At 37.9% G+C, this 26291-nt stretch overlaps 2 protein-coding genes across 2 annotated transcripts; both read right to left on the bottom strand.

Annotated features, from left to right (window-relative positions):
• Positions 19117 to 22408, bottom strand: LOC109221610 (zyxin-like). The gene is made up of 3 exons (XM_019386078.1): positions 22214 to 22408; positions 20559 to 20677; positions 19117 to 20134 (listed from the first exon to the last, which is right to left on the bottom strand). The coding sequence occupies exons 1-3, from the start codon at positions 22406 to 22408 to the stop codon at positions 19117 to 19119; spliced, it is 1332 nt and encodes a 443-aa protein (XP_019241623.1).
• LOC109214010 lies at positions 22136 to 26104 on the bottom strand. Its single transcript, XM_019377869.1, has 4 exons — positions 25797 to 26104; positions 25434 to 25697; positions 24582 to 24741; positions 22136 to 22783 (listed from the first exon to the last, which is right to left on the bottom strand). Exons 1-4 carry the CDS (start codon positions 25995 to 25997, stop codon positions 22605 to 22607), a joined length of 804 nt encoding a protein of 267 aa, XP_019233414.1. The 5' UTR covers positions 25998 to 26104; the 3' UTR covers positions 22136 to 22604.

Below are 26291 nucleotides of genomic sequence, written 5' to 3'. Positions count from 1 at the left end.
TTTGGAACTTGGGCGTATGCCCGAAATCGAAATCGGAAGTGCCTAGCCCGAGATATCAGACTTTGCTGAAATTTGAAAGTCAAAGGCTTAATGAAATGGAAGTGTTTGACCAAGGTTTGACTTTTTGGATATCGGGTCCGTATTTTGTTTCGGAATTCGGTATAGGTCCAATACCCTATTTATTACTTGTCTGTAAAATTTGGTGAGAAACGGAGTTGGTTTGACGTGATTCGGACGTCCGGTCGAGAAAATAGTAATTTCAAAGTGTTCTTGAGAATTTCATTTGATTTGGCGCTAAATTCGTAGTTCTAGGTGTTATTTTGGCGATTTGATTGCGCGAGCAAGTTTGTATGAGGTTTTTAGACTTGTTTGTATGTTTGGTTTGGAGCCCCGAGGGCTCGGGTGAGTTTTGGATAAGCTACGGAGTGAAATTAGACTTGGAAAGATTTGTTGGTGTAACTAATCTTGTTGCAGGCCTCTAATCACGCATTTGCGAGATTAGGCATCACAATTGCGACCTCTGCAGGTTCTGTATTTGCGAGCTTCTCATCGCAAATGCGAAGAGTAGCTGGGCCATACAGTCCTGCAATTGCGAAGACATCTTCGCATTTGCGAAGTAAAGCCGGGAGCGGCAGTGATTGCAAATGCGATCATTTAGTCACATTTGTGGAGATTCAAGTTCGCATTTACGAACATATGTTTGCAATTGCGAAGGCAGCAGAGGTGAGGAGGACCTCGCATTTGCGATGTCAGGTCGCAAATGCGACATCTGCAGCTGTGTAAAAAGTGACTTAGACGGGATTTTCTCCCATTCTTCAAATTTTCAAAACCTAAAACACAAAAGGCGATTTTCCAAAGAATCTTTCTTCCCCAAATCATTGGTAAGTGATTCTAAACTAGATTTTTTTTTAATCTTTCACTTCATTTTACAAGATTTCAACCTAAAATCTAAGTTTTTCATGGTGGAATTGGGGATTTTTGGGTAGAAACTAGGGATTTTGAAATTTGGGGATTTAGACCTCAATTGAGGTCGGATTCCAAAACCAATCACATATCCGGGCTTGGGGGTGAAAGGGTAATCGGGTTTTGGTCTTCGGGTTTGGACCAAGCGGGCTCGGGTGTTGACTTTTCCAATAATGACCTAAATCTAAATTTTATTATCGTGGGTGATTCCTAAGGTTTATTTTGAATCGTTTGGTTGGTAGTGATATTGTTGGTTCGGAGGCTAGTTTGAAAGGAAAAGTCGTGGTTGAGCTTTGAGTGGTCCTTGGAGCGAGGTTGTAACGACCCGACCTATCATTTTAAGAATTAGCGTCTCGTTCAACGGCTTAAGACCTCGAGGAGCTTCGTAATACGCATTATGACCCGCATGTATGGTCAAGTTTGATTTTCGTAAGATTCGGAGTTAAATTTAAAGAAAATCAAAATCTTAGTTTTGAAGCTCAAATGGAAAGAGTTGACCGAAGAGTTTACTTTTGAGCAAACGACCCCAAATTGGAATTTTAATGATGTCAATAGCTTCGTATGGTGATTTCGGACTTAGACGTGTGTCCGAATTTTGATTTGGAAGTCCATAGGACAATTCGGCGCATTTTGGCGAAATAAGAAAGTTGACGTGTTCTAATTATATTATTTTATATGTGGAAGAGGTCTATTACCATGATGGATACCAAATGGATATGATAGCAAGTGTACGAGGCGTACTATAAGATATATGGGGTCTAAGGAAAGTCCTAAGTCTAAGCCAAGTTGGAAAATTACATAATAGACTAAAGTTGCAAATGAGTACGTGCAGGACCTCACTTTGGACGAGCATATCTACATGGATATAACGAGTTGTATGATGCACACCCTATCAAATTAAAGCTCTTTGAGTCTAGTTTTCAGAGCATCAAACCGTTCATCAATTGGACATTTGTACAAAAAGTTATCATTGATTTACTGAAGGCGGGTAATGCTGTGTTCTGGGGCAGTGTAAATTGCAAGTACCAAATGTGATTTACAAGTCACATTTGACACCTGCGACTTGCCTGGACAGATTATAAAACGCGAGTTTCAGCCATTTTTAACACATTTGGAGCTATGGAGCTCGGATTTGGGCGATTTCAAAAGGGGGTTTTTCACGATTTCGACTTGGGTAAGTGTTCTATATCCGGAAGTGATTACATTTCATAAATCTATATCAATATTCATCGTTTTATTTCGGATTTGGATGAAAGAAATTGTAGTTTTTGTAAAACTTTCCAAAAATAAAAATTTAGGATTTGAAGGTCCATTTGACATCGGAATTCGATAATTTTTGTATGGTTGAACTCGTATCAGAATGGGTTGTCGGATTTTATGAGTTTCGTCGGATTCCGAGACGTGGGCCCCACGAACAATTTTGAGCTAAATTTCGGATTTTAATTCGGAAATGTGTAAATTCATATGGAATTAGTTCCTACGATTCGTGTTGAGTATTTTGAATTATTATGACTAGATTTGAAGCTTCGGACGAATTCGCGAGGCAAAGGCTTGTTGGAAGTTTGAATTGGTAGCAAAGCGAGGTAAGTGTTTGGTCTAACCTTAGCTTGAGGGATTAAGAGTTGCGTCCTAGTTGTTATGTGTTATTTGTTGAGTACAACGTATAGGCATGGTCACGGGTATCTATACGTTGGTGTCAAGCATGCCCGTGAGTCTTATACTTTGATTAATGGGACTCCGTTTCGTATTGTATATGCTCTATATGATAATTTCTATTGAGGAATATGACTTGTGGATGTATTATTGTTAATTGAACATGGTAGAGCGTTGGATCAAGTTGAGAATTGAATTGTTGAACATTATAGAGCATTGGCTCAAGTTGAGAATTGAATTTTTGTACAATTTTTCCCTTGCCGGGATGTTATTATTTTGATGTTGTTTTTCTTGTCGGGATTTGATTGTTGTACTATTGTTCCCTTGCCGGGATGTTATTATTTTGATGTTGTTTCCCTTGCCGGAATTTGATTGTTGTACTATTGTTCCCTTGCCGGGATGTTATTGTTTTGATGTTGTTTCCCTTGCCAGGATTTGATTGTTGTACGATTGTTCCCTTGCCGGAATTTTATGATTGATGATGATTAGTAAATGGGATCGGGTTGCACGCCTGCAACGAGATATATGAAATGGGATCGGGTTGCACGCCTGCAACGAGATATATGAAATGGGATCGGGTTGCACGCCTGCAACGATATATATGAAATGGGATCGGGTTGCACGCCTGCAACGAGATATATGAAATGGGAGTGGGTTGCACGCCTGCAACGAGATATGAAATGAAAGTGAAATTTTGTGTTTGTTTTCCTTATCCTTGTTAGTAATTGGATTTTGGTTCCGTGCACTTTCTGTTTGTTGTGTTTACTTGTTATTAACAATTCAAGTGTATTAACTGTTTAGATCTCTTTACTGTCGTGATCCTTTGTGTTGGAATTCATAATGTTTATAATACTTCGCCTTATTTTTTTCTTTTATATGTTCAATACTTCAAATTTCAACAATTGTTACATTTTTAACTCAATGGATTTCTCAACTAAATTTTTCTTAAACCATTTGAGGTTGTACTTTACTTAAAAAGAAATTTCTACTATGTTTTGATTTATTGATTTCTCGTATTAAAGGTAATGATTCATTCGATATTGTACTTTAATTGAAAAGGGTATTTTCTTTATCAAATAATTTCTAAAAATAACTTCATATTTTCTTGTTGATATCCTAATTGAGTTGGAAGTTGTACTCTACTTTATGTTAAGTGAATGAGGCTCCTTGAACATTTTTAATGGTATTGTGTATGGAACCTATGAACTGAGTAATATGAGAATATTGTTGTACAACGTGAGATAGAAATATGTGGGCACAAGGTGCCGGGGAAATTATTATGGTGTTGTTTAATGGCACGTGAGTTGTCCGTGCGATCGTGATATAAATATGGGCACGAGGTGCCGTGAAAATGTGAAAGTGGGCTGAGACCTATATTATTTATGATTTTGAAATGAGGCGTCACAAGGTGACCTTTACTCGAAAGTAAGTATATTCGAAATATATTTATTGAAAAGCATAGTATCTTAGAGATTATTACTTGAAGGATTTATAGGCAAAAGATTTAAATTTGAAGGACTTGATTAATTGATTGCACTTGTACTTATTATTTGTTGAGAAACATTTATGGTGTTCTTGTTGCCTGCTATTTATATCATTGGTTGATCATTGTTGTCCCCATTATTATCTGCTTCCTATTATTTTGTACGCTATATTGCACAGGTTTATTTGGTAGCCTGGTCCTAGCCTCGCCACTACTTCGCCGAGGTTAGGCTACGCACTTACCAGCACATGGGGTCAGTTGTGCTGATACTACACTTCTGTACATTTTTATGTACAGATTCAGCTGGATTGATAGTAGTTGTGTGGGTCATCGCGGTGGAGACTCAAGGTAAACCTACTACAGCATTCGTAGGTCTCGGAGTCACTTTCATTTGTATTTACTTCCATTTGCTCCTTTGTTTCGGGGCAGTGATGTATTATTTTGTGAAATTACTCTTAGATAGGCTTGTGACTTGTACCACCGGTTTTGGGAATTGTAAATTGTCAAGAGTTATTGAATTTAAAGTTGGCAAATATCAATGCCATTTCAGTTTATGTTAGGCATACCTAGTTTAGAGACTAGGTGCCATCACGACTCCTTCGGAGGGATTTTGGGTCGTGACAAATTGGTATCAGAGCTCTAGGTTCATAGGTGCTACAAGTCATAAGCGAGTTTAGTAGAGTCTTGCGGATCGGTACGGAGACGTCTGTACTTATCTTCGAGAGGCTACAGAACTATTAGGAAATTCCCCTTCTTTCATTCCTTATCGTGCGATATTGATTCAGCTCGAAGTATATAACTTATGTTCCTTTACATCCACTCGTGTATGAAATTGCGCACTCGTTAATAACTATGCACCAATGGTCTGTGATACTACAGAGGGGTTATACGGGAGCCAGGGTTGCTCAATCATTGTTACCACGTGTTACCAAGATTGAAGATGCGGATGTATTGAGAGATCATTCAGTTGTGCACATGGAGGTGCAACAGGTTCTAATATCTGGTTGATAAGTATGATCTTAAGAAGGCTTAATTAGTTGCCTAATCATCACAATCGTGGCATGGTCACGAGGTGGATGTATATCTGAAGATAGTTGGTGGTATTAGAGACTATGTGGTTCATATGGGATTTCTATTTAGCGAAGGGTATAACTAGCAACCAAAACACTGGAGGAAGCGAGTTTAACTATCACGAGGATGACATGCGCCAAATAAATAGCTTGAGGTGTCTTATTTCTGGTGTCGTACGAGCAATGAAGGTTAGTATTGTGGATCATCGAATTCGTGCCAAGTGAGGGGAGTCCACTATCAACGATCAAATTGCGGGGTCATGTGTTTTATCAATTTTGGCATGAGATATATTTATGTGGTATTGAAAGGTTTTACAAAACTTGTATATAATTAAGAGCTGAGATTTGAATGGGATGATGATAGGACTTGAATTATTCCCGCATCCTTAATAATTCTACATTTCGGTATCAGCAGGGACATGGAAACAATTTTAGAATACTCATAGTGCCGTAGTTAATCAGGGCACTCGCGTGGGGCAGTCATCTTTTAATGCACCACTGGTATGGGATTCCTACAATGGTTATCCTAGTTATCCGGCAGAGACTCAGTATGAGTAGGTGGACCGCAGATTGGTTGTTATGAATATGGTGATACTAGGAACATCATGAGAAATTGTTCCAGACTTGGGAGAAATCTATTCCACTAGAGCACACGTGCCACGTACTCCATTACAGTTACTACTCTACTTACACTACCAATTAGGGGTGGAGGAAAAGAGGGTAGATGGCGCCTAAGAGGTGGAGGCCCGACCCATTGATATATTTGCTATGGTATAGCTGAGGTCGCTACACCAGATGGTGTCATTGCAAGCACGATCTCGAGTTATTATAAAATAACTATTTCCTTAACTTGATTCGGTTCTGAGTATCGAGGAAAGTCCTCCTAATATGCTCCAATCATAAGTGAGCTTCGTAATATTAAATTTACTTATGTGAATACTTCTGTTGGGAGATTATATGGAGATAGCTATGTCTATCATTATGTGTTGGTCACTAAAAAAAATAGTTGTGAGGCTAAGTGACTATTGTTAATCAATTCGATGAGTTTGATGTAATTTCTAAATAATTGATTCAGTTGTGAATTATATGCCCTACCGGTATGAGGGATCATTGTATATTGTGATTTTGTTTAACATAAATTATTTGAAAGAAGGAAGAAAGGAAATGAAAAATTTTAGTTGGCACAATGTGTAAGATACTTGTGATTCAGAGTTGAGGACGAGATCCTCATATTTTTATATGATATGAAATATTTAAACCGGGCTACAAGCTGCGGTGGATGTTATATAAGGACGAGGTCCTGGTGGTAAAAAATTTATGTGTTTAAATTCTCCTTTTATGAAATTAAAATTTGTAATATAGTAATTATAGGGAGACATGCCTATGAGGCTTATCTGAAAATTCTTGTATGAATATCTCTGTGCATAATTTACCAAATTGTATTGTAATTATTGAATTATAGCCTACGAGATGAGTGCCCAGGTGGCGTTAAATGTGAGTCGTTAATTTGCGTAAGTAATAATAAGGTTTTCATGCCTCGTGCCTTGTTATTAGTAAAGTGAAAGCTTGAAACAAGAATTTGTTAACATGAAGTTAATTGGCAATTTTGTAATCGATTATGTACAACTATTAAAACCAGAGATGTGGTTAAGGTCATACATATGATGTGTTTCATGTCGAAATATCTTTATGATAGTGTCACACTTGTAATACGGAGATTGGTGTTATTGATAAATACATTATGGTGATTTGTTGGGTTGTAGATGTGTTGTCAGGAGTTGTTTTGGTGTTACTCTGACAGGTGGATAGGCCCAATTACATGGGAGACTCTGCCAAAATTTCTGAAAAATTTGGGAGTTAGAAAAATTTGGGACGCTGAGATGTGCGAAGAAAGAGATAAGTTACGTGTTGTATGTGAGGACGAATGACCCTAAGTGGGGGAGAATGTAACATCCCAGGAAAATTTCAAAGTATTTAAGCGCTATTAAAAGTTGATGTGTGTTGACATGAGACTAATACCGTGTGTTGATGTGAAAAAAAAAATTGGACCATTTTGAAAATGTTTGGAGAGTAAGAAATTTGGACTTAAAGTCACAAATATGGATAAAGGAAATAATCTCAACTGAGATGGTGTTGTCGGGATTGTGTCAAATGCGGTAACGTGAGATCAACCGAGAGTATATGTGTAAAAGTAAAATCATCAATTTGGTAACCTCGGAATAAGTCTTGGTACGTTCGAGGACGAACGTTTGTTTAAGAGGTGGAGAATGTAACGACCTGACCTGTCGTTTTAAGAATTAGCGTCTCGTTCAATGGCTTAAGACCTCGAGGAGCTTCGTAATACGCATTATGACCCGCATGTATGGTCAAGTTTGATTTTCGTAAGATTCGGAGTTAAATTTAAAGAAAATCAAAATCTTAGTTTTGAAGCTCAAATGGAAAGAGTTGACAGAAGAGTTTACTTTTGAGCAAACGACCCCAAATTGGAATTTTAATGATGTCAATAGCTTCGTATGGTGATTTCGGACTTAGACGTGTGTCCGAATTTTGATTTGGAAGTCCATAGGACAATTCGGTGCATTTTGGCGAAATAAGAAAGTTGACGTGTTCTAATTATATTATTTTATATGTGGAAGAGGTCTATTACCATGATGGATACCAAATGGATATGATAGCAAGTGTACTAGGTGTAATAGAAGATATATGGGGTCTAAGGAAAGTCCTAAGTCTAAGCCAAGTTGGAAAATTACATAATAGACTAAAGTTGCAAATGAGTACGTGCAGGACCTCACTTTGGACGAGCATATCTACATGGATATAACGTTTTATATGATGCACAACCTATCAAATTAAAGCTCTTTGAGTCTAGTTTCCAGAGCATCAAACCGTTCATCAATTGGACATTTGTACAAAAAATTATCATTGATTTACTGAAGGCGGGTAATGCTGTGTTCTGGGGCAGTGTAAATTGCAAGTACCAAATGTGATTTACAAGTCACATTTGACACCTGCGACTTGCCTGGACAGATTATAAAACGCGAGTTTCAGCCATTTTTAACACATTTGGAGCTATGGAGCTCGGATTTGGGCGATTTCAAAGGCGGTTTTTCACGATTTCGACTTGGGTAAGTGTTCTATATCCGGAAGTGATTACATTTCATAAATCTATATCAATATTCATCGTTTATTAAGGATTTGGATGAAAGAAATTGTAGTTTTTGTAAAACTTTCCAAAAATAAAAATTTAGGATTTGAAGGTCTATCTGACATCGGAATTCGATAATTTTTGTACGGTTGAACTCGTAACGGAATGGGTTATCGGATTTTATGAGTTTCGTCGGATTCCGAGACGTGGGCCCCACGAACAATTTTGAGCTTAAATTTCGGATTTTAATTCGGAAATGTGTAAATTTATATGGAATTAGTTCCTACGATTCGTGTTGAGTATTTTGAATTATTATGACTAGATTTGAAGCTTCGGACGAATTCGCGAGGCAAAGGCTTGTTGGAAGTTTGAATTGGTAGCAAAGCGAGGTAAGTGTTTGGTCTAACCTTAGCTTGAGGGATTAGGAGTTGTGTCCTAGCTGTTATGTGTTGTTTGTTGAGTACGACGTATAGGCATGGTGACGGGTATCTATACGTTGGTGTCAAGCATGCCCGTGAGTCTTATACTTTGATTAATGTGACTCCGTTTCGTATTGTATATGCTCTATATGATAATTTCTATTGAGAAATATGACTTGTGGAAGTATTATTGTTAATTGAACATGGTAGAGCGTTGGCTCAAGTTGAGAATTGAATTGTTGAACATTGTAGAGCATTGGCTCAAGTTGAGAATTGAATTGTTGAACATTGTAGAGCATTGGCTCAAGTTGAGAATTGAATTGTTGTACTATTGTTCCCTAGCCGGGATGTTATTGTTTTGATGTTGTTTCCCTTGCCGGGATTTGATTGTTGTACTATTGTTCCCTTGACGGGATGTTATTGTTTTGATGTTGTTTCCCTTGCCGGGATTTGATTGTTGTACTATTGTTCCTTTGCCGTAATTTTATGATTGATGATGATTTGTAAATGGGATCGGGTTGCACGCCTGCAACGAGATATATGAAATGGGATCGGGTTGCACGCCTGCAACGAAATATATGAAATGGGAGCGTGTTACACGCCTGCAACGAGATATGAAATGAAAATGAGATTTTGTGTTTGTTTCCCTTATCCTTGTTAGTAATTGGATTTTGGTTCCGTGCACTTTCTGTTTGTTGTGTTCACTTGTTATTAACAATTCAAGTGTATTAACTGTTTAGATATCTTTACTGTCGTGATCCTTTGTGTTGGAATTCATAATGTTTATAATACTTCGCCTTATTTTTTTCTTTTATATGTTCAATACTTCAAATTTCAACAGTTGTTACATTTTTAACTCAATGGATTTCTCAACTAAATTTTCCTTAAACCGTTTGAGGTTGTACTTTACTTAAAAAGAAATTTCTACTATGTTTTGATTTATTGATTTCTCGTATTAAAGGTAATGATTCATTCGATATTGTACTTTAATTGAAAAGGGTATTTTCTTTATCAAATAATTTCTAAAAATAACTTCACCTTTTCTTGTTGATATCCTAATTGAGTTGGAAGTTGTACTCTACTTTATGTTAAGTGAATGAGGCTCCTTGAACATTCTTAATGGCATTGGGTATGGAACCTATGAACTGAATAATATGAGAATATTGTTGTACAACGTGAGATAGAAATATGTGGGCACAAGGTGCCGGGGAAATTATTATGGTGTTGTTTAATGGCACGTGAGTTGTCCGTGCGATCGTGATATAAATATGGGCACGAGGTGCCGTGAAAATGTGAAAGTGGGCTGAGACCTATATTATTTATGATTTTGAAATGAGGCGTCACAAGGTGACCTTTACTCGAAAGTAAGTATATTCGAAATATATTTATTGAAAAGCATAGTATCTTAGAGATTATTACTTGAAGGATTTATAGGCAAAAGATTTATATTTGAAGGACTTGATTAATTGATTGCACTTGTACTTATTATTTGTTGAGAAACATTTATGATGTTCTTGTTCCCTGCTATTTATATCATTGGTTGATCATTGTGTCCCCATTATTATCTGCTTCCTATTATTTTGTACGCTATATTGCACAGGTTTATTTGATAGCCTGGTCCTAGCCTCGTCACTACTTCGCCGAGGTTAGGCTACGCACTTACCAGCACATGGGGTCGGTTGTGCTGATACTACACTTCTGTACATTTTTCTGTACAGATTCAGGTGGATTGATAGTAGTTGTGTGGGTCATCGCGGTGGAGACTCAAGGTAAACCTGCTACGGCGTTCGCAGGTCTCGGAGTCACCTTCATTTGTATTTACTTCCATTTGCTCCTTTGTTTCGGGGCAGTGATGTATTATTTTGTGAAATTACTCTTAGATAGGCTTGTGACTTGTACCACCGGTTTTGGGAATTATAAATTATCAAGAGTTATTGAATTTAAAGTTGGCAAATATCAATGCTATTTCAGTTTATGTTAGGCTTCCCTAGTTTAGAGACTAGGTGTCATCACGACTCCTTCGGAGGGATTTTGGATCGTGACAGAGGTAAGTTTGTGTCTAACCTTGACTTGAGGAAATTAGGAACTCTCGGATTATTTGCTATGTGATTCTCATGTGAGCGGCGTATATGCGAGGTGACGAGTGCTTGTACGTCGCCAAATTATCTGTTTTCCCTGATTTGCCGCTTTTCCTTAATTGTTTCCCTTGCTGTCTTAATTGTTGTATGCTCTACATGCTTTCCATGCTTAACTGCTACCTGTTAATCAATATCTTCTCCCGTTAATGATGTTAGCTCTTTTCATAATTTCTCGAATCCCTGCTATTTGCTTAACTTGACTTGTTTTCACCTTATAGTTGTAAATTGCTGGATTGGTCTCGCTATGTAGTACTATTTGTGTAGATTCTATATTGATCAATGTTTCCCTTTTGGTTCAGTTTGGTATTTAATGATCATAAAGGCTTTGTAGTTTCCACTGTTGATTTGACTGTGTACATTGAGTGTTTGGTACTGATATGGTGGGATCGGGCTGCACGCCGCAACAGGGGTAATAAGGGTGGATTAATTAGGTGGAATAAGGATGAATTCATACTGTACGGTGGGCTTGGATTGCACGCCACAACATATGAAATAAGGGTGGATTGATATGGTGAAATAAGGGTGAATTGTGATATTGATATTGATATATGGTGGGATCGGGTTGCGCGCCGTAACAAATCTATATTATTTACTGTTATTGATATTGTTACGGTAGAATAAGGGAGAATTTTGTGTTGTCTGGTGGGATCGGGTTGTGCGCCGCAACAACCTATATGTTTCCATTTCCTGAGCTGAGTTGTTTCTCAGTATTATTATTTGAACTGGTAAAGATTGGTAATTATGGACGACACTAGTGTATTTTCGAGGCTGTGGTTATCATTTCTTGTTGGCTGTTTAAATTTTGTTCAGTATTTTTATTATTCTGTCATTGATGTATACTGTGTACAGGTTATAGTGTAGGTGACCTACCTTAGCCTCGTCACTACTTCGTCGAGGTTAGGCTCGACACTTATCACTGTATGGGTCGGTTGTACTGATACTAGACTCTGCACACTGTGCAGATTTTGGAGTCTGTCCCGGCGGCGGCTACTAGAGAGCTCGGATCGAACAGCTTACGGAGACTTGAGGTACAACTACTCAGCGCTCGCAGCTCCTGAAGTCCCCATCCTCTTTTCTTTTAGCTATATAACTTCATTTAGACAGCTTTGTACTTATTTCAAACCTTTATGTGCATTACTTTAGAAGCTCGTGCACTTGCGACACCATGTTCAGGGGAATTGTAATAGACGTTTGGTAGTTTTATCTTCCGCATTGTTATTTCGGTTATTCCAGTTATCTCTCGTTATTTAATTCAATTGTCAGAAATGGATAAATTGTTCTAACATTGGCTTGCCTAGCAAGTGGGAATATTAGGCGCCATCACGGTCTCGACGGTGGGAATTACGAGTCGTGACACTTTTCTTTCTTTTGTTACGACAAAAATTATTTTATTATGATCTAGTTATCACTATAATCACTTTGACCAGATTTTACAAACCTTTCACCTGAAAAGTCTATTATGCCCTTAACATTATAAATCCTCTCATTTATGTAATACCTTCTATATTATATAGTATTTAATATATTTTTACCTAGTTATTTTACTTATAGTTAAAATAACTTTAGATTATTTTAATTATTATTTTTATAATATATTCATACATTTAATTTTTCTATGGCACTCAATTTGTTTAATCATATTCAAACATGTGATGACCCAAAAGGTCATCTCTTGTTTTAACAGTCAAATCTGTGTTCCGAGGCCTTAAAAACCTCCTTTTGTCTCACCTCGATTTGCATGCATAGTCCGGGCGTATATCCGAAAATCCTTTATGTGAAAACTTGAGAAAAATGCTAATTTTGTCTTTAAAATTGAATTTAAGTTGACTTCGGTCAATATTTTGGGTAAACGGACCCTGACCCCGTATTTGACGGTCCCGGGGGGTCCGTGGAAAAATATGGGACTTGGGTGTATGCCCGGTATTGAATTCCGAGGTCCCTAGCCCGAGAAAAGAATTTTTAAAGAAAATTGTTTGCTGGAAAATATAAAGACTTTTGGAAATAAAATGGTGTGTGTTCTTGATGGTATCGGGCCTATATTTTAGTTTCGGAGCCCTGTACAAGTTTAAAATAATGTTTAAGTCGAATCTGTGAAATTTGGTGAGGATCAGAGTTGATTTGATATAAATCGGACCCTCGGTTGTGAAAATAGTAACTTTAGGTGTTCTTTAGAATTCCATTGATTTTGATGCTAAATTCGTAGTTGTTGATGTTATTTTGATGATTTGATCGCACGAGCAAGTTCGTATGATATTTTTGAACTTGCGTGCATATTTGGTTTGGGGCCCCGAAGACTCGGGTGAGTTTTGGATAGGCCACGGAGTGTTTTGAGACTTAAAGGAAATAGTTGTTGTGTTGCAGACCTGCAGACTTCGCGTTTGCGAAGTCTGGCTCGCAAATACGAGCATCGCATTTGCGACGACCCATTGCAATTGCGATCACAGGGCAGGGAGGGGGACCTTCGCATTTTGAAGTTCAATGTCGCAATTGCGACCCCAGCAGTCACCGCATATTGCGAACAATAGTTCGCATTTGCGAAGTTAGCAGCCCAGGCCAAGCTTCGCATTTGCGATGCTTTGGCCGCATTTGCGAGTTCGCATTTGCGAACCTGTTATGGCAAATGCGATAACTGCGACTATGTAAATTATAACTTAGACGGGATTTCAACTCATTCTTTCAAATTTTCAAGCCCTAAGCTCCCATAGGCGATTTCTCAAAGAAAAGTTCTTCCCCAAATCATAGGTAAACAACTTTTAACTCATTTCTTTCAATCTACTTCATCTTTTTACAAGATTTTATCACAAAATCTAGGGATTTTCATAGGAAATTGGGTGTTTTTGGGTGAAAATTGGGAATTTCAAAATTTGGGGATTTAGACCTCAATTGAGGTCGGATTCCAAAACCAATTGCATATCCAGGCTCGGCGGTGAATGGGTAATCGGGTTTTGGTCCAAACCTCGAGTTTTGACCAAGCGGGCCCGGGGTTGATTTTTGACTTTTTGGGGAAAATGATAGAAAACCTATAGTTAAGCATTGGATTTGAATTATTTAGCATTTATTGATGTTGTTAAGTTAATTATGGCTAGATACAAGTGAATTGGAGACGAAATCTAAGGGGAAAGCGGTATTTGAGGCTTGAGTTTGGCCGTGGAATTCGAGGTAAGTGTTTGGCCTAACATTAGCTTGAGGGAATAGGTGTTGTGTCATTTTTTCTACGTGTTAGTTTTGTGTACTATGTATAGGTGTAGTGACGAGTATCTATACGTTGGTTTCGAGCATGCCCGTGAGTCTTATACTGTGATCATTGTGATTCCTATTATGTACTATTCATGCCTAAACTGATGATTATCCATGTTGAACAAGACTTATGGTATTTTCCTGGTAATTGACCATTGTTGAGCATTAGCTCACGTTGAGATTTATTTTGTGAAGTTAATTGTTGAAACGAGATTTGGTTATAGATGTCTCCCTTGCCGGGATGTTATTGTTTCTACTGTTTGGGTGAGGAAAGAGTGATAAAGCACGAAGGGTGATGTCGTGCACATTCATACTTATGCATATGGTGAGGAAGAGTGATAAAGCACAAAGGGTGATGCCGTGCACATTTATATTATTCATACGGTGGGGAAGAGTGATAAAGCACGAAGGGTGATGTCGTGCATATTTCCATTATTGATTGCATGGTGAGGATTGAGAGTAAAAGCACGAAGGGTGATTCCGTGCATTTATTTTCTGTTGTTGTGATTATTTGTCGTTATCGGTTCAAGTGCCTTAATTGTTTCGTTTCTACTATTTTTGTGTTTCCTTATTCTGGTATCCCCCATAGCGTGTTTCCCCTTCCCGTAAATTGCTGATAGCTTCTATTAATTGTATTTTGTTAGATATTGTTTAACTGCACAGGTCATGATGTTTGGTCGTGTCCTAGCCTCGTTACTACTTCGCCGAGGTTAGGCTCGGCACTTACCAGTACATGGGGTCGGTTGTACTGATGCTACACTCTGCACTTTTTGTGTAGATCCCGATACTGGACCATACGGACCGTAGGTCGAGGTTGCTGCCTTCAATCCAGTGGAGACCCGAGGTAGTCCTGCAGGCGTCCACAGGCCTTGGCGTCCCCTTCTATCTTGCTCCTTTTCTGTTTTATCTATTTCTGAGACAGATTTGTACTCTTTTGTTCAGACCACTATTTGTAGTATTCGTAGACAGTCCGAGAAATTGTAACACCAGTTCTGGGTGGAGTTTTATTATGGATTTCGTATTAGTATTAAGTTAAACTGTTAAATTCTGTTCTTCCGCATTTTGATTTCCGCTGATTTTCTTATATCATCTGGTAAATTGTTAAAGATAAAGGAAAAAGGTAAAATAATCAGTAACATTGGCTTTCCTAACGGGTTCAAGGTTAGGCGCTGTCACGGTCCCGACGGTGGAAATTTCGGGTCGTGACAAAATATGAACATATTTTAAATATAATAATGATAAAAGATATTAATTTTTAAATATTTATTTAAAATAATAAAATAGATTTGTTTAACGATAAAAAATTTATAGTCAATAATTTTTTTATAGTCAATAAAAATAAAGATTTGTTTAAAATGATAGTTTTTTTTATAGTCAATGAAAATTTTTTTAAGTTGGAGGAATTGACTAAAGTGTGATTTTTGAGTAAACGAACTCGGAATCGGGATTTGAAGGTTCCAACAGGTTCGTATGATGATTTTGGATTTGGGCGTATGTCCGAATCGGGTTTCGGATGATCCGGGAGCGTTTCGGCGCCTATTGTGGAAATTGGCATTTTGGAAGAATTTCATAAATTTGGGTTGAGGTTTATTTCAATTTTATCGATGTCCGTTTGGGATTCCGAGTCTGGGAATAGCTCCATATAGTGATTCTGGTGTTGGGAGCGCGTCCGAAAGTGGATTCGGAGGTCCATAGGTCATATTGGGATCATTTGGCGAAAGATAGAAATTTGAAGGCTTTTGAGAAGTTTGACCGGAAGTGAACTTTTTGATATCGGGGTCGGATTCCAATTCCGTAAGTTGGAGTAGGTCCGGAATATCGAATGTAACTTGTGCGCAAAACTTGAGGTCAACCGGACATGATTTGATAGGTTTCGACATCGAATGTAGAAGTTTGAAGTTCTAAAGTTCATTAAGCTTGAATTGGGGTGCGATTCATGATTTCGATGTTGTTTGGTGTGATTTGAGGCCTCGAGCAGGTCCGTGTTATTTCATGGGACTGGTTTGTGTGATTGGACGGGGCCCCGGGGGGCCCGGGTATGTTTCAGGGTGGTTTCGGATTATTTCGGGCTGTTTTGCAATAGCTGATGCTGGTGTCTGGTGTTGTTCTTTGCGTTCGCGAGGATCATCTCACGTTCACGACAAATGATTTGGCTTCTGGGATTTTGTTCTTCGCGTTCGCAAAGAAGAAAATATCTGTTAGGCAGGTCTAACTTCGGAGGCTCATATCTCACATTCTATAAGGAATTTGGAGACGATCCAAAAAATGAAAGTTGTAGCCCTTTGTGTGTAGTTTACAGAGCGGTAAACCATTTAGGATTTGGATTTGTGTACAAAAAGTTATGGCTGGTACACTACAAGCTGCCCGGGAAGATGAAGAAGAAATTTGTGTTGCACGGGGCTGACTTTGGCAGCTTATATCTCAAAATCTATAAGGAATTGGGTGATGACCATAACCTGCAAGTTGTAGATCTTAGTGTCTAGTTTTCAAAACATTAAACCATTTTTCATTTAGAGATTTGTATAAAAGGTTATGGCCATTATACTAGAAGCTGTCTGAGAAGAGTTTGGAAATGGCTTTTGAGAAATTTGTTCATCGCGAACGCGATTGGGGGCTCGCGCACGCGAAGAAGGGTCGCCTGGGCAATGTATAAGTTTGAAAAAATGAATTTGGCTCATTTCATCTCATTTCCTCCATGGGAGCCGACCTAGGAGCGATTTTGGAGCTCCATTTTCATCATCTATGTCAAGGTAAGTGATTCCCACATATTGCAAGTTAAATACTTGGATTATATCTAGATTTTAACATGAAAAATCATGGGAAATTAGTGAAAATTGGGGTTTNATTTTCATCATCTATGTCAAGGTAAGTGATTCCCACATATTGCAAGTTAAATACTTGGATTATATATATATATATATATATATATATATATATATATATATATATATATATATATATATATATAACATGGAAATTCATGAAAAATTAGTGAAAACTTGGGGTTTTGGTAAAAAACCTAGAAATTGGTATTTTTGGATTTTGACCACGAATTTGGGCATAAAATTTGAAATAAATTATATATTTGAGTTCGTGGGGTTATGGATAAAGTTTATCTTCGAAAATTTCCGGAATCCGGGCATGTGGGCCCGGGGGTAAATTTTAGGAATCTTGCATTTAGAGTTGGGTAATCACCTTAATAGTTGGAATATGAACTTTTGAGCGTATATTGATTTATTTATACACCATTTGAATAGTTTTATATTGTTCGGCACCGATTTGGGGGTTTGAGCTCATCCTTGGACCGGAAAGTAGGCCTTGAGACGAGGTAAGTATCCTTTCTAACCTTGTAAGAGGGAATTAACCCAATAGGTGAAATAAATTAATATGTGCTTTTAATTGTGGGGGACTACGTACGCACGAGGTGACGAGAGTCCGTACGTAGCTACTAGCTATGCGTATGCCCGGGTAGTCTAGGTCTACATTATGCCTTGTTGATATCGTTGTCGATTTATGTTTGCGGGTTGCCTGAGAAGAAACAAGATTGAGGTTGAGTAATAATTTCCTTGAAAGAGTTGAAATTTGAAGAATTTAACATTTAAAAGATTTCATTTCAACTTCGAGATTTCGTAAAGAATTGTAGAATATTATAATAGCTTAAGAAATCTGTGTAACCGCGTCGCACGTATGTTTCGCGAGCGGGACAATTTCCTTAAAAAGTTTCAAGTTGAATTTCCATTATTTTAAAAAGAATCAAGAAAGAGATATGATTTAAATGTTAAACTTATATTTGGCCGCGTCGCAGGTATGATTAGCGAGCGGGGTATTTCCTTAAATTTATATTTGACCGCGTCGCAAGTATGATTCGCGAGCGGGGAAATTTATAGATGCATCTATGGTTCGTGCCGTTCGACCCTTGGCAGTGCACAATTTACATTTATGTTGGATCGGGCCGAACGTCCTCGGTGGAATTTATGTGTGATAATAGAACTGGAAACCCTTTTATAATTTGTATAAATACGTTGTTTGAGAAATCAAATGTTTTAAATGAAGGAAGTGATTGGGGTTCTTTAATATGATGAAAGAATTGTCCAGTTATTTCTTGTTCCGAGTTTTATTGTTATCTCTATAATTCATGCTTAATTAGAATCTCACATTATCATATTCGGGCCACTAGTAAGTGTCGAAGTCGACCTCTCGTCACTACTTCTTCGAGGTTAGACTGGATACTTACGGGTACGCGTTGTTTCCGTACTCATACTACACTTGCTGTACATTTTGTTGTACATGCATATTCATACATTTCGGACAGTTATTATATTTTATTTTATTCTTTAGTAAACGCTCATGCACTTATGACACCGGATCCTGGGAGGATTATGGGATATTCAGCATTGAAATTGGAAAATATTGTTATTTTTCTATAAAGTTCATCTTTTAGTAGTTAAATTGAAGGACATTTATGATTTGAAAAATATTAAAATGAGAATTAAATTAACTATTTGGTGTTGGCTTGCCTGACAGTAGTGTCCGGTGCCATCACGATCTTTAACGGATTTTGGGTCGTGACATAATTGAGTTAATCGTTCGTATTGAATTAAATCCAATATCCTTAAAACCGCGTACAAATTTAATTGTTACTCATTTTTTAGGGTAAACAAATAGCTGGGCCATATTATACTCAACATGGAATATTGAAAAATAATTCCTTAACACAAGAATTAGATTTCCTTCGGAAAGATGGTGATTTTAGAGAATGCTCCTTATCAATGTTATACTAGAGCTTCGTGATAAAATATTCAACAACTTCAAAGGAAATTCATTAATTAATGCCGAAAATAAAGTACATAAAAGATGGACTACAGCTCGAACATGGAGAATCAGAATCTATTCCCTACTCACTTTTATTAATCAATCAAAACAAAATTCCTCAGACACCATATATTAGTATTATTATTACCTTCGACCATGCATACATATATATTGACTCCATGCATATATAGGGCTATTAATCCGCTGAGAAGAAGATATGAAAACCAGGATCATGGTGAGTGAGACTTGAATCATCTAAAATGGAGTTGTTAACTCCTTGTACATTACTGTTAATGAACAGTGTTGACTCTTCCATCTCCATTGTATTCATCTCACTTTGATCTTCCTTCTTCTTGTTTGACCCTTTAACATGAGTTTGGCCTTCTTCGTTGTTTCCTCCAACAGTTTGAGACTTACCTCCGAAGCCATTAGTATAAGATTTCTTGGTGGAATTAGGAGTCAATACCATTATGGCCCCTTTGTTTTCACCAATCAGCGTCACCAATCTCCTTGGTAATATTTTCGGCTCAGTGATTTTCTTATTGTCGATAGCACCTTTCTCATTCATCTTAGAAGAATTTCCAGCGGTTCCTTGACCCAGCATTAGTTTCTTAGTCTCTTCTTCCAATGGTGCACTCCTGGGTTCTTTTTCTGGAGGTGGTGGATGAAACAGAGGCTTGGTTTCAGGGTACTTTTGTGGTGATTCATTCAAAGGCTTGATAGTTCTTGGAGATAAGGTTGTGGTTGCAGTAGTAGAAGCAGTGACAGTGGTGGTTGGAGCTGTAGGTGCAGCAGTTTTAGGTGGTGATGCTACTGGTTTTGGGAATGAAGAAGTTGTCAATGAAGAGGAAGGTGGAGCGCGCGTCTTGGTTTCAGGGCTTCTTAAGGTGAAAGAAGAGGATGTGATTGGGAGAAATGTGGAAGTTGCTGCAGGAGAAGAAGGGACAGATGTTGCTGCTGGTATTGATTTTTCTGGAGAGGGAGGGGCAGTCGATGCTGTTGGAGATCTTGCAGCAGCAGTAGTAGTTGTAATGCCAGGGAACAATGCTCTAGTAGGTGGAGGAGGAGAGGTGACAGCAGGTGGTGGTGGTCGAATGGCTGGCCGAGGCTGAGGCGCTGGTGGCCTAAATGGCTGTGGAGCAGGAGCTCTAAGTGCTGTTGGCCGCGGTGTTGGAGCTGGAGCTGGTTGCAATTGGCGACCGAAAGGAGCCAACCTGAACCATGAAAATGGTCGTTGTTGGTTTGACATTCTAATACTAGTTCGTTAGGAACACACTAGTACACTACAGAACGCGCACTGCACTAATTTTTACCTTATCAAATGAAGAAACTAGAAATGAGTTGGCTATTCAAGTCTTTGATGCACACTTTAATATATACAGGTCTATGACTGAGGATGCTTGAGGAATTCACCGTGAAAAACGGGGACAAAAAGTTCCAAAATTAACCACAAAAAGGTAAAAAAAGAGAGTAAGAAAAGCATCTGGTTCATTTTCAGGGTTTTGGTATCAAATCTTTGGTGCCTGCATTCAGCAAGAAAACATCATATTCATATCCCCTTTTGTTAGTGGAAAAGAAGTTTTCAACTTCTCAATTTTCACTTTGATTGGCTTCTCAAAGACTCGGTAACAAACTTACCGCACAAACAACCGAGATGGTGGGGTAACAGAATTTTTAACAGTTTTGAGTCCTTGACAAGCCGTTTTCATAACAGATAGGAGCTGCAGAGTGAAATGCTCATATTCCCTGCGGAATCTCTGCCAGATAAAAAGGACAATCGGTGCACTAAGCTCCCACTATGCGCACCACAAGGGTCTATTGTATGCAGCCTGCATGAGGCTGTTTCTACGGCTCGAACCCGTGACCTGATGGTCACATGACAACAACTTTACCGATTACTCCAAGGTTCCACTTCTGCCAGATATATGAAGTAAATGTTCGAATTGTGGCTTCTACACTACTGCTGATGCACACCCTGCACAAACCATCTATCATACGTAGAAAGCATATATATGGTCCTTTTAGCTGGAATCCTCTTTCCTTCTTAGTTCTTGCCTCAAGATTCATCTTTGGTTACAAGAATACAGACGTCATAAGTAAAAAGGGAAAAGCAAGGAAGAATAACAAGTTACTGTATGTTGGACTTCAATAAGATTCTTGAAGTTGAAGTTCAACAAAAAGGGGTATTTTAATTTGGGGTGTCGTTCACTTCAACTGTCTTTGTCTTGACTTTGCTTGCTGAATATGTGATGCTGTCTCTCTTTTCAAGAGGCTTCAACGGGGTTCTAAGTTGCAAATCAGGTTTTACATATTCATCCGTCCATTCCTAGCTTTTTTTGTATCTGACACTAGTTGCCTTACTGGTACTTTGATCTATTCGAAGTAACAGTCAGATTCCTTATATATGCTTCTGAGATATGATGCTGTCTCCCCTTTCCTAAAGAGGCGGATTCAGGAATTCAACATTATGGGTTCTGAATTTTTGGATCACGACTTCAAATGTTAATGACGGGGTTCTACATTTAATATTTATACTTTTTCATGAATTTAAAATACCTCAGGGTAGGGGTTGCTCTGATGGTAAGCAACCTCCACTTCCAACCAAGACGTGATTTCGAGTCTCCCCAGGAGCAAGGTGGGAAGTTCTTGGAGGGAAGGATGCCGGGGGTCTATTTGGAAACAGCCTCTCTACCTCAAGGTGGGGGTAAGGTCTGTGTACACACTACCCTCCCCAGACCCCACTAAAGTGGGATTATACTGGATAGTTGTTGTTGTTGTTTTGTAAAATACCATATACACTGTTTGAGCAAAAGCTACTGGGTTTGGCTGAACCTGTAAGGCGGCTTGTGCCTCCGCCCTTGCTTTCAAGAGGCTTCAAGGGGGTTCTAAGCTATAGCACGGCAGGTTCTTTTCATCCGTACATTCTTACCATTTGTGTATTAAACACTTGATTATTTTCTTCCTAATACTTTTGTCAATTAAAGTATTTTAGCTTAGTGAAAGTATGCTGGTGGATCTTGGATTTATTAACTAGTTAAATCATTTCCAACTATCAAACAAATGTGCTGTTAAAACAGCTCGTATATCTGAATCCAGGTGCAAAGGATAAATGGTTTTCAACAAAAATAGGAGTCTAGTTTCGTGCTGCTGCTTATCACTTGATTGGATAGCTATAAACTACGAAGTCATGCCAATTTGCATTCTGATCTCTAACATGATCAAAACGATGCTCCAGTTATGTTGATTATGGAAAAGATGGCAAGATTTAACGCCATTTACAGTTTAGAAACTACAGATATAACTCTGAAATCAACACAAGGTTTGTTCATAAAGCTGAAGGGATCTTGAATTGCAGCTGAGGCACCTCTAAAACCAATAATTCCAAAGTACTCTAATACCTGAACAGAGAGAAATGCATACAACATATTTATGTCGTCAACCCCAACTAATTCTAAATTGATGCATAGTAGCTTGATTGATACACGCATGCTCACACCATTAGTTTTGACCTGTAACTAAATGAATCATCCTTTATTTTTCTTTTTCTTTGTTCCTAGACATATCCTTGAAAGGGCCATTACACCTGGTATAACAACTGCACCATACTGCAGTAAGTAGGTTCTCTTCTATTGGTGAATACTTACATAAGAAAGCAGACAACTCGACCTTCAAACTTCGAACAAGTCAAGGCCAGCTGGTAAATTCGAATACTTTGAACACAATGTCAATTCCAGTAGGGATTTGCCAAATGAAGAGGATAACGTTTAATGCGTTCAAAGCTATGTGCAGATTTCTAGCGGTTTCATTCCCCCTTTGCATTGCTGGTACAAGGGCTGCCGCTGCTGCCCACAGAATTGTAATCCCTGTTCCATCATAGTTAAAACAAATCAAGTCACTTACGCAGACCAGTTAATGAACTTAAGATTAACTATCTAGACAATGTTGCACAACACCAAACCTACCAATCATCATGAAACAAAAAGACTAACAGAGGTTGAACACAAACATTACTGGTATTTTGGTTTGTATGCATTGGCAGCAAGTTCTCACCAGTTGCAATTTGAGTACTAAAAACGTATACATGCTTGTGAGCTTAAGACATGGTTATTCTGGTATTACAACCGCGAACCAGTTCAGCAATGCAGGACCATATCATCACCAAATAACCATGTGCTGCTTGATTAACGTCACTGATAACAGATGGTATACGCCATATTTAAGAAGTTATCTCTAAATTCAAAGAACTCTGCAAATATCTATAGAAGATTTAATTCTTCCTATAATATTTAGGCAGGAGTCATAACTCACAAGTCCCACGGATTATAGGTCTATTGATCCCACTTTAATTAAAAAGCGCATTTAAGCAGCAACTACGACGTAGACAAGCTCAATCTTCCTTCTTTCAAGCTCCATCAAATTTGAACTGGTGTAAGGAACTAGTGAGCCTCATATTGTGAATATCACGTTATATATAGTAGGACTAGTCAAGTTATATAACCATTAACCTCTATTAAGAATTTGAGATACTAACATAAAATAGAAGAACTACAAGTTTTCACTCTCTAACAATTTAAACTTTTAGATGATGCAGTTCATACTTTTGTCTGAGTGCATAGTGAACTGGCTTTCGGATTTAAGTCTCTTTGCTAACCATCAACAGAAATATTTCCCCCGTATTTGACTCAAGAAATAAAATGAATAAGCAAAAGTGTTCACTCTCTAACATACAAATGAGGCGGTTCACGTATTTCTTTCTATTTTTGGATAGGTAATGAGGCGGTTTACATAATTCAACTAGATGGATCAATAGTTTAATATGAAAAAAGTTGTCCAGAAATCTTAATGAATGAGGTTGAACTATAGTTGCCTTAAAATATAGAATATGCTATGAATAGAGGTAATTTATCAAATGTTTGGAGGAAAATGAATGCAAAATGCACGAAACTAGTAATGCGGCTATGGATAGTTCTCAAAGCCATAAGTAAGCTTTTAGCCTACTTCTACACCACAAATAGCATTTAACTCGAAAATCATAGGGGTAAAGATACATAATAATACTATACTATAGTTGAATATAAGTATAGGATTCCACATGTATGTAGGAATATTTAAGACATTTTTTCTTCTTTTTTTCATAGAACTATTGCCCCTAATTATTACTACTAGTTTGTAATTGTGGCGTAATTGTTTGTTGTATCTTAAGATTCCAAGTTAAGAGAAAGCTACAAACATCCTTCTTAAATACGAGAAAGATATTTATAGTATTTTTTTTTTCCTATTCTGAATATTGTATACTACCTATTTTATGGGATTACACTGGGTCTTCTGTTGTTGTTGTTGTTGTTGTATACTACCTATTTTGTCAAACAAATTAAGAATGATCCAATCTTCTAGTACTCACAAAAAGCGGAAAAAGCAAGATAGGATGAAACATATGACACTTTTAAGTAAATATAAGTATAGACTAGGGACTTGAGAATATTGCGCAACTTTTTCTCTTTTTTCTTGTTTTCTTTAATGGAAGGACACAGAATGCAACAGCTCAGAAATCATAAACTTGACCATTGATGATGCAAAACAGAATCAATCTACTTTGATATAGTTGTTCTTTTTCCCTTTGGTCAACAATTTGCTCAGATTGACAGGAGATGCGAACATTACCTGCCCCTGCAAATAAATGAGGCCCTGGAAATAACTTCCCAGTCCTCAACCAGGTATTCACACCTCCAGCAATTGACTCAAACACCCCCCATGCAAGCAATATGGAACCTGCATTGAAGTGTTTATCCTTGTATGAACCTTTAATCAGCTCCTTCCGTTCCTGAAGTTCAAAAACAGCAAAAGAATAGATTCAGATATTCCGAAAGTGGACAATATATGAACACCAGTGTTAGAAGTACATCTGCAAGTATCACATTGGGAGCTCAACTAAAAGGGAATACAACATTATAGCCATTCCCATCACATGCTGTAGAATAACTGCGATGGGAAGTTTATTCAAACTAGGGCACTAAGATAGCAAAAAGCCATAAAAGGGCAGCCTAGTGCACAAAGTATCCCCGATTCACGAAGGGTCCGGGGAAGGACCGCAACCCCAAGGGGTAATGATGTAGACAACATTTCTAAATGCAAGCATTAGTAGGTGCTTCCAAGGCTCGAACCCTAATAACGAAAAGCCAGAACAACCAAAAACAATTCTACTAGTACAGTAGGAACCTATAGCAGTTAGTTATATTAGATTATATCTCTGAAAGATTGCCAATTGTGCAGAATGCAATATTATGTACTCTACCATAAATTCCTACATGTGACATTGCAATTCCTAGTGTCACGAAAGAAGAAAAGGAACAATTTTAAGCTGAGATTTCATAGCGAGAAGGTACCACCAATCATGCTTGCTTACTCCAAAATACCCATAGCGCCCCACACCCTCTAAATCGAAAGTGAAGGCTAAAAAGGGGTGCAAAGAACAAAAGTATATAAAATGCAGAAAATAAATTAAAAAATTTGCACCCCAGTGAGTTGCTGAATTCTGGCTTCAACAGGGGATGGCTTAGGGGGTTGAACAGGGGTGCCTTCAGGGGTCACAGGGACAGGTTTAACTTGCTTCTTCAGCTCATTAATCTCATTTTGAATAGTCCTAACTCTCCGCCATTGCCATCCAAGATAACCCGCATATAAAGTGTATACAAACAAACCAGCCATCACAGTGGGATGAATCAGAGCAATAGTTCTTCCCTCAAATATCCCAAACTCTCCACCCACTGCAAATGCATCCTGTTCACAAAACCCAAGATTCAAATTATTCACATATATGCTCAGCAATAATAAAGAAAAAAGTAACAAATTTTTCACAATATTAAAGAGAAAACATGCCTTGGCATCGAGAAAGAAAGGTAATGTGAGTGCTGTGAGAGGAAGAGAAGCTGATCTGAGTTGGTCAATGGTCTCATGGAGGAGGAGCTTTTGTGGCAGAAGAGTAACTGAATGCTTGCTCGGAATTGAGAGTTTGGGTTTGGTTTGGTGCTGTTTTGAGGGCAAGATTGGAAGTTTGAGGAGGCTGAGTGTGGCAGCCATGGTTTTTGCTTAGATTTTCTGACACGTTTGATGTTTGATGGAATGGAAGGAGAAACTTCAGGAACACAAAAAGGCAAGATAAATAGATTGACGGGAGGAGAATAAGATAAGAAAAATCTGTCCGCAGCTTTAGCTTTGCTTTCGACCATCTTTTTATTTTTATTTTATTTATTATTATTATTGTATTTATTTATTTATTTTGAGCTATCAAGTTTCAACCATGTATTTACCCTTTTCTGAAAAAAGTATTTTAGGTAGAAAAATATTTCACGAAAAAAAACATTTGGTAGAATA

This window comes from Nicotiana attenuata, chromosome 2 (genome assembly GCF_001879085.1).
Source record: "Nicotiana attenuata strain UT chromosome 2, NIATTr2, whole genome shotgun sequence".
Taxonomy (NCBI): Eukaryota; Viridiplantae; Streptophyta; class Magnoliopsida; order Solanales; family Solanaceae; genus Nicotiana; species Nicotiana attenuata.
Note: the sequence above shows the minus strand (reverse complement) of the source record. Positions and strands in the feature narration are given on the sequence as shown.

Excerpts from the sequence above, each read along its gene's own strand:
- LOC109214010 (XM_019377869.1), bottom strand. The coding sequence starts at position 25,997 with ATGGCTGCCACACTCAGCCTCCTCAAACTTCCAATCTTGCCCTCAAAA. Across the intron at positions 24,742-25,433 it reads GAATTCAGCAACTCACTGGG|GAACGGAAGGAGCTGATTAA; the intron begins GTGCAAATTTTT and ends TTTGAACTTCAG. Across the intron at positions 22,784-24,581 it reads TCATTTATTTGCAGGGGCAG|GGATTACAATTCTGTGGGCA; the intron begins GTAATGTTCGCA and ends ATGATGGAACAG.
- LOC109221610 (XM_019386078.1), bottom strand. The coding sequence starts at position 22,408 with ATGCGTGTATCAATCAAGCTACTATGCATCAATTTAGAATTAGTTGGG. Across the intron at positions 20,678-22,213 it reads TTGATTTCAGAGTTATATCT|AGATTCCGCAGGGAATATGA; the intron begins GTAGTTTCTAAA and ends TTTATCTGGCAG. Across the intron at positions 20,135-20,558 it reads CCATCTCGGTTGTTTGTGCG|GTTGGCTCCTTTCGGTCGCC; the intron begins GTAAGTTTGTTA and ends TTCATGGTTCAG.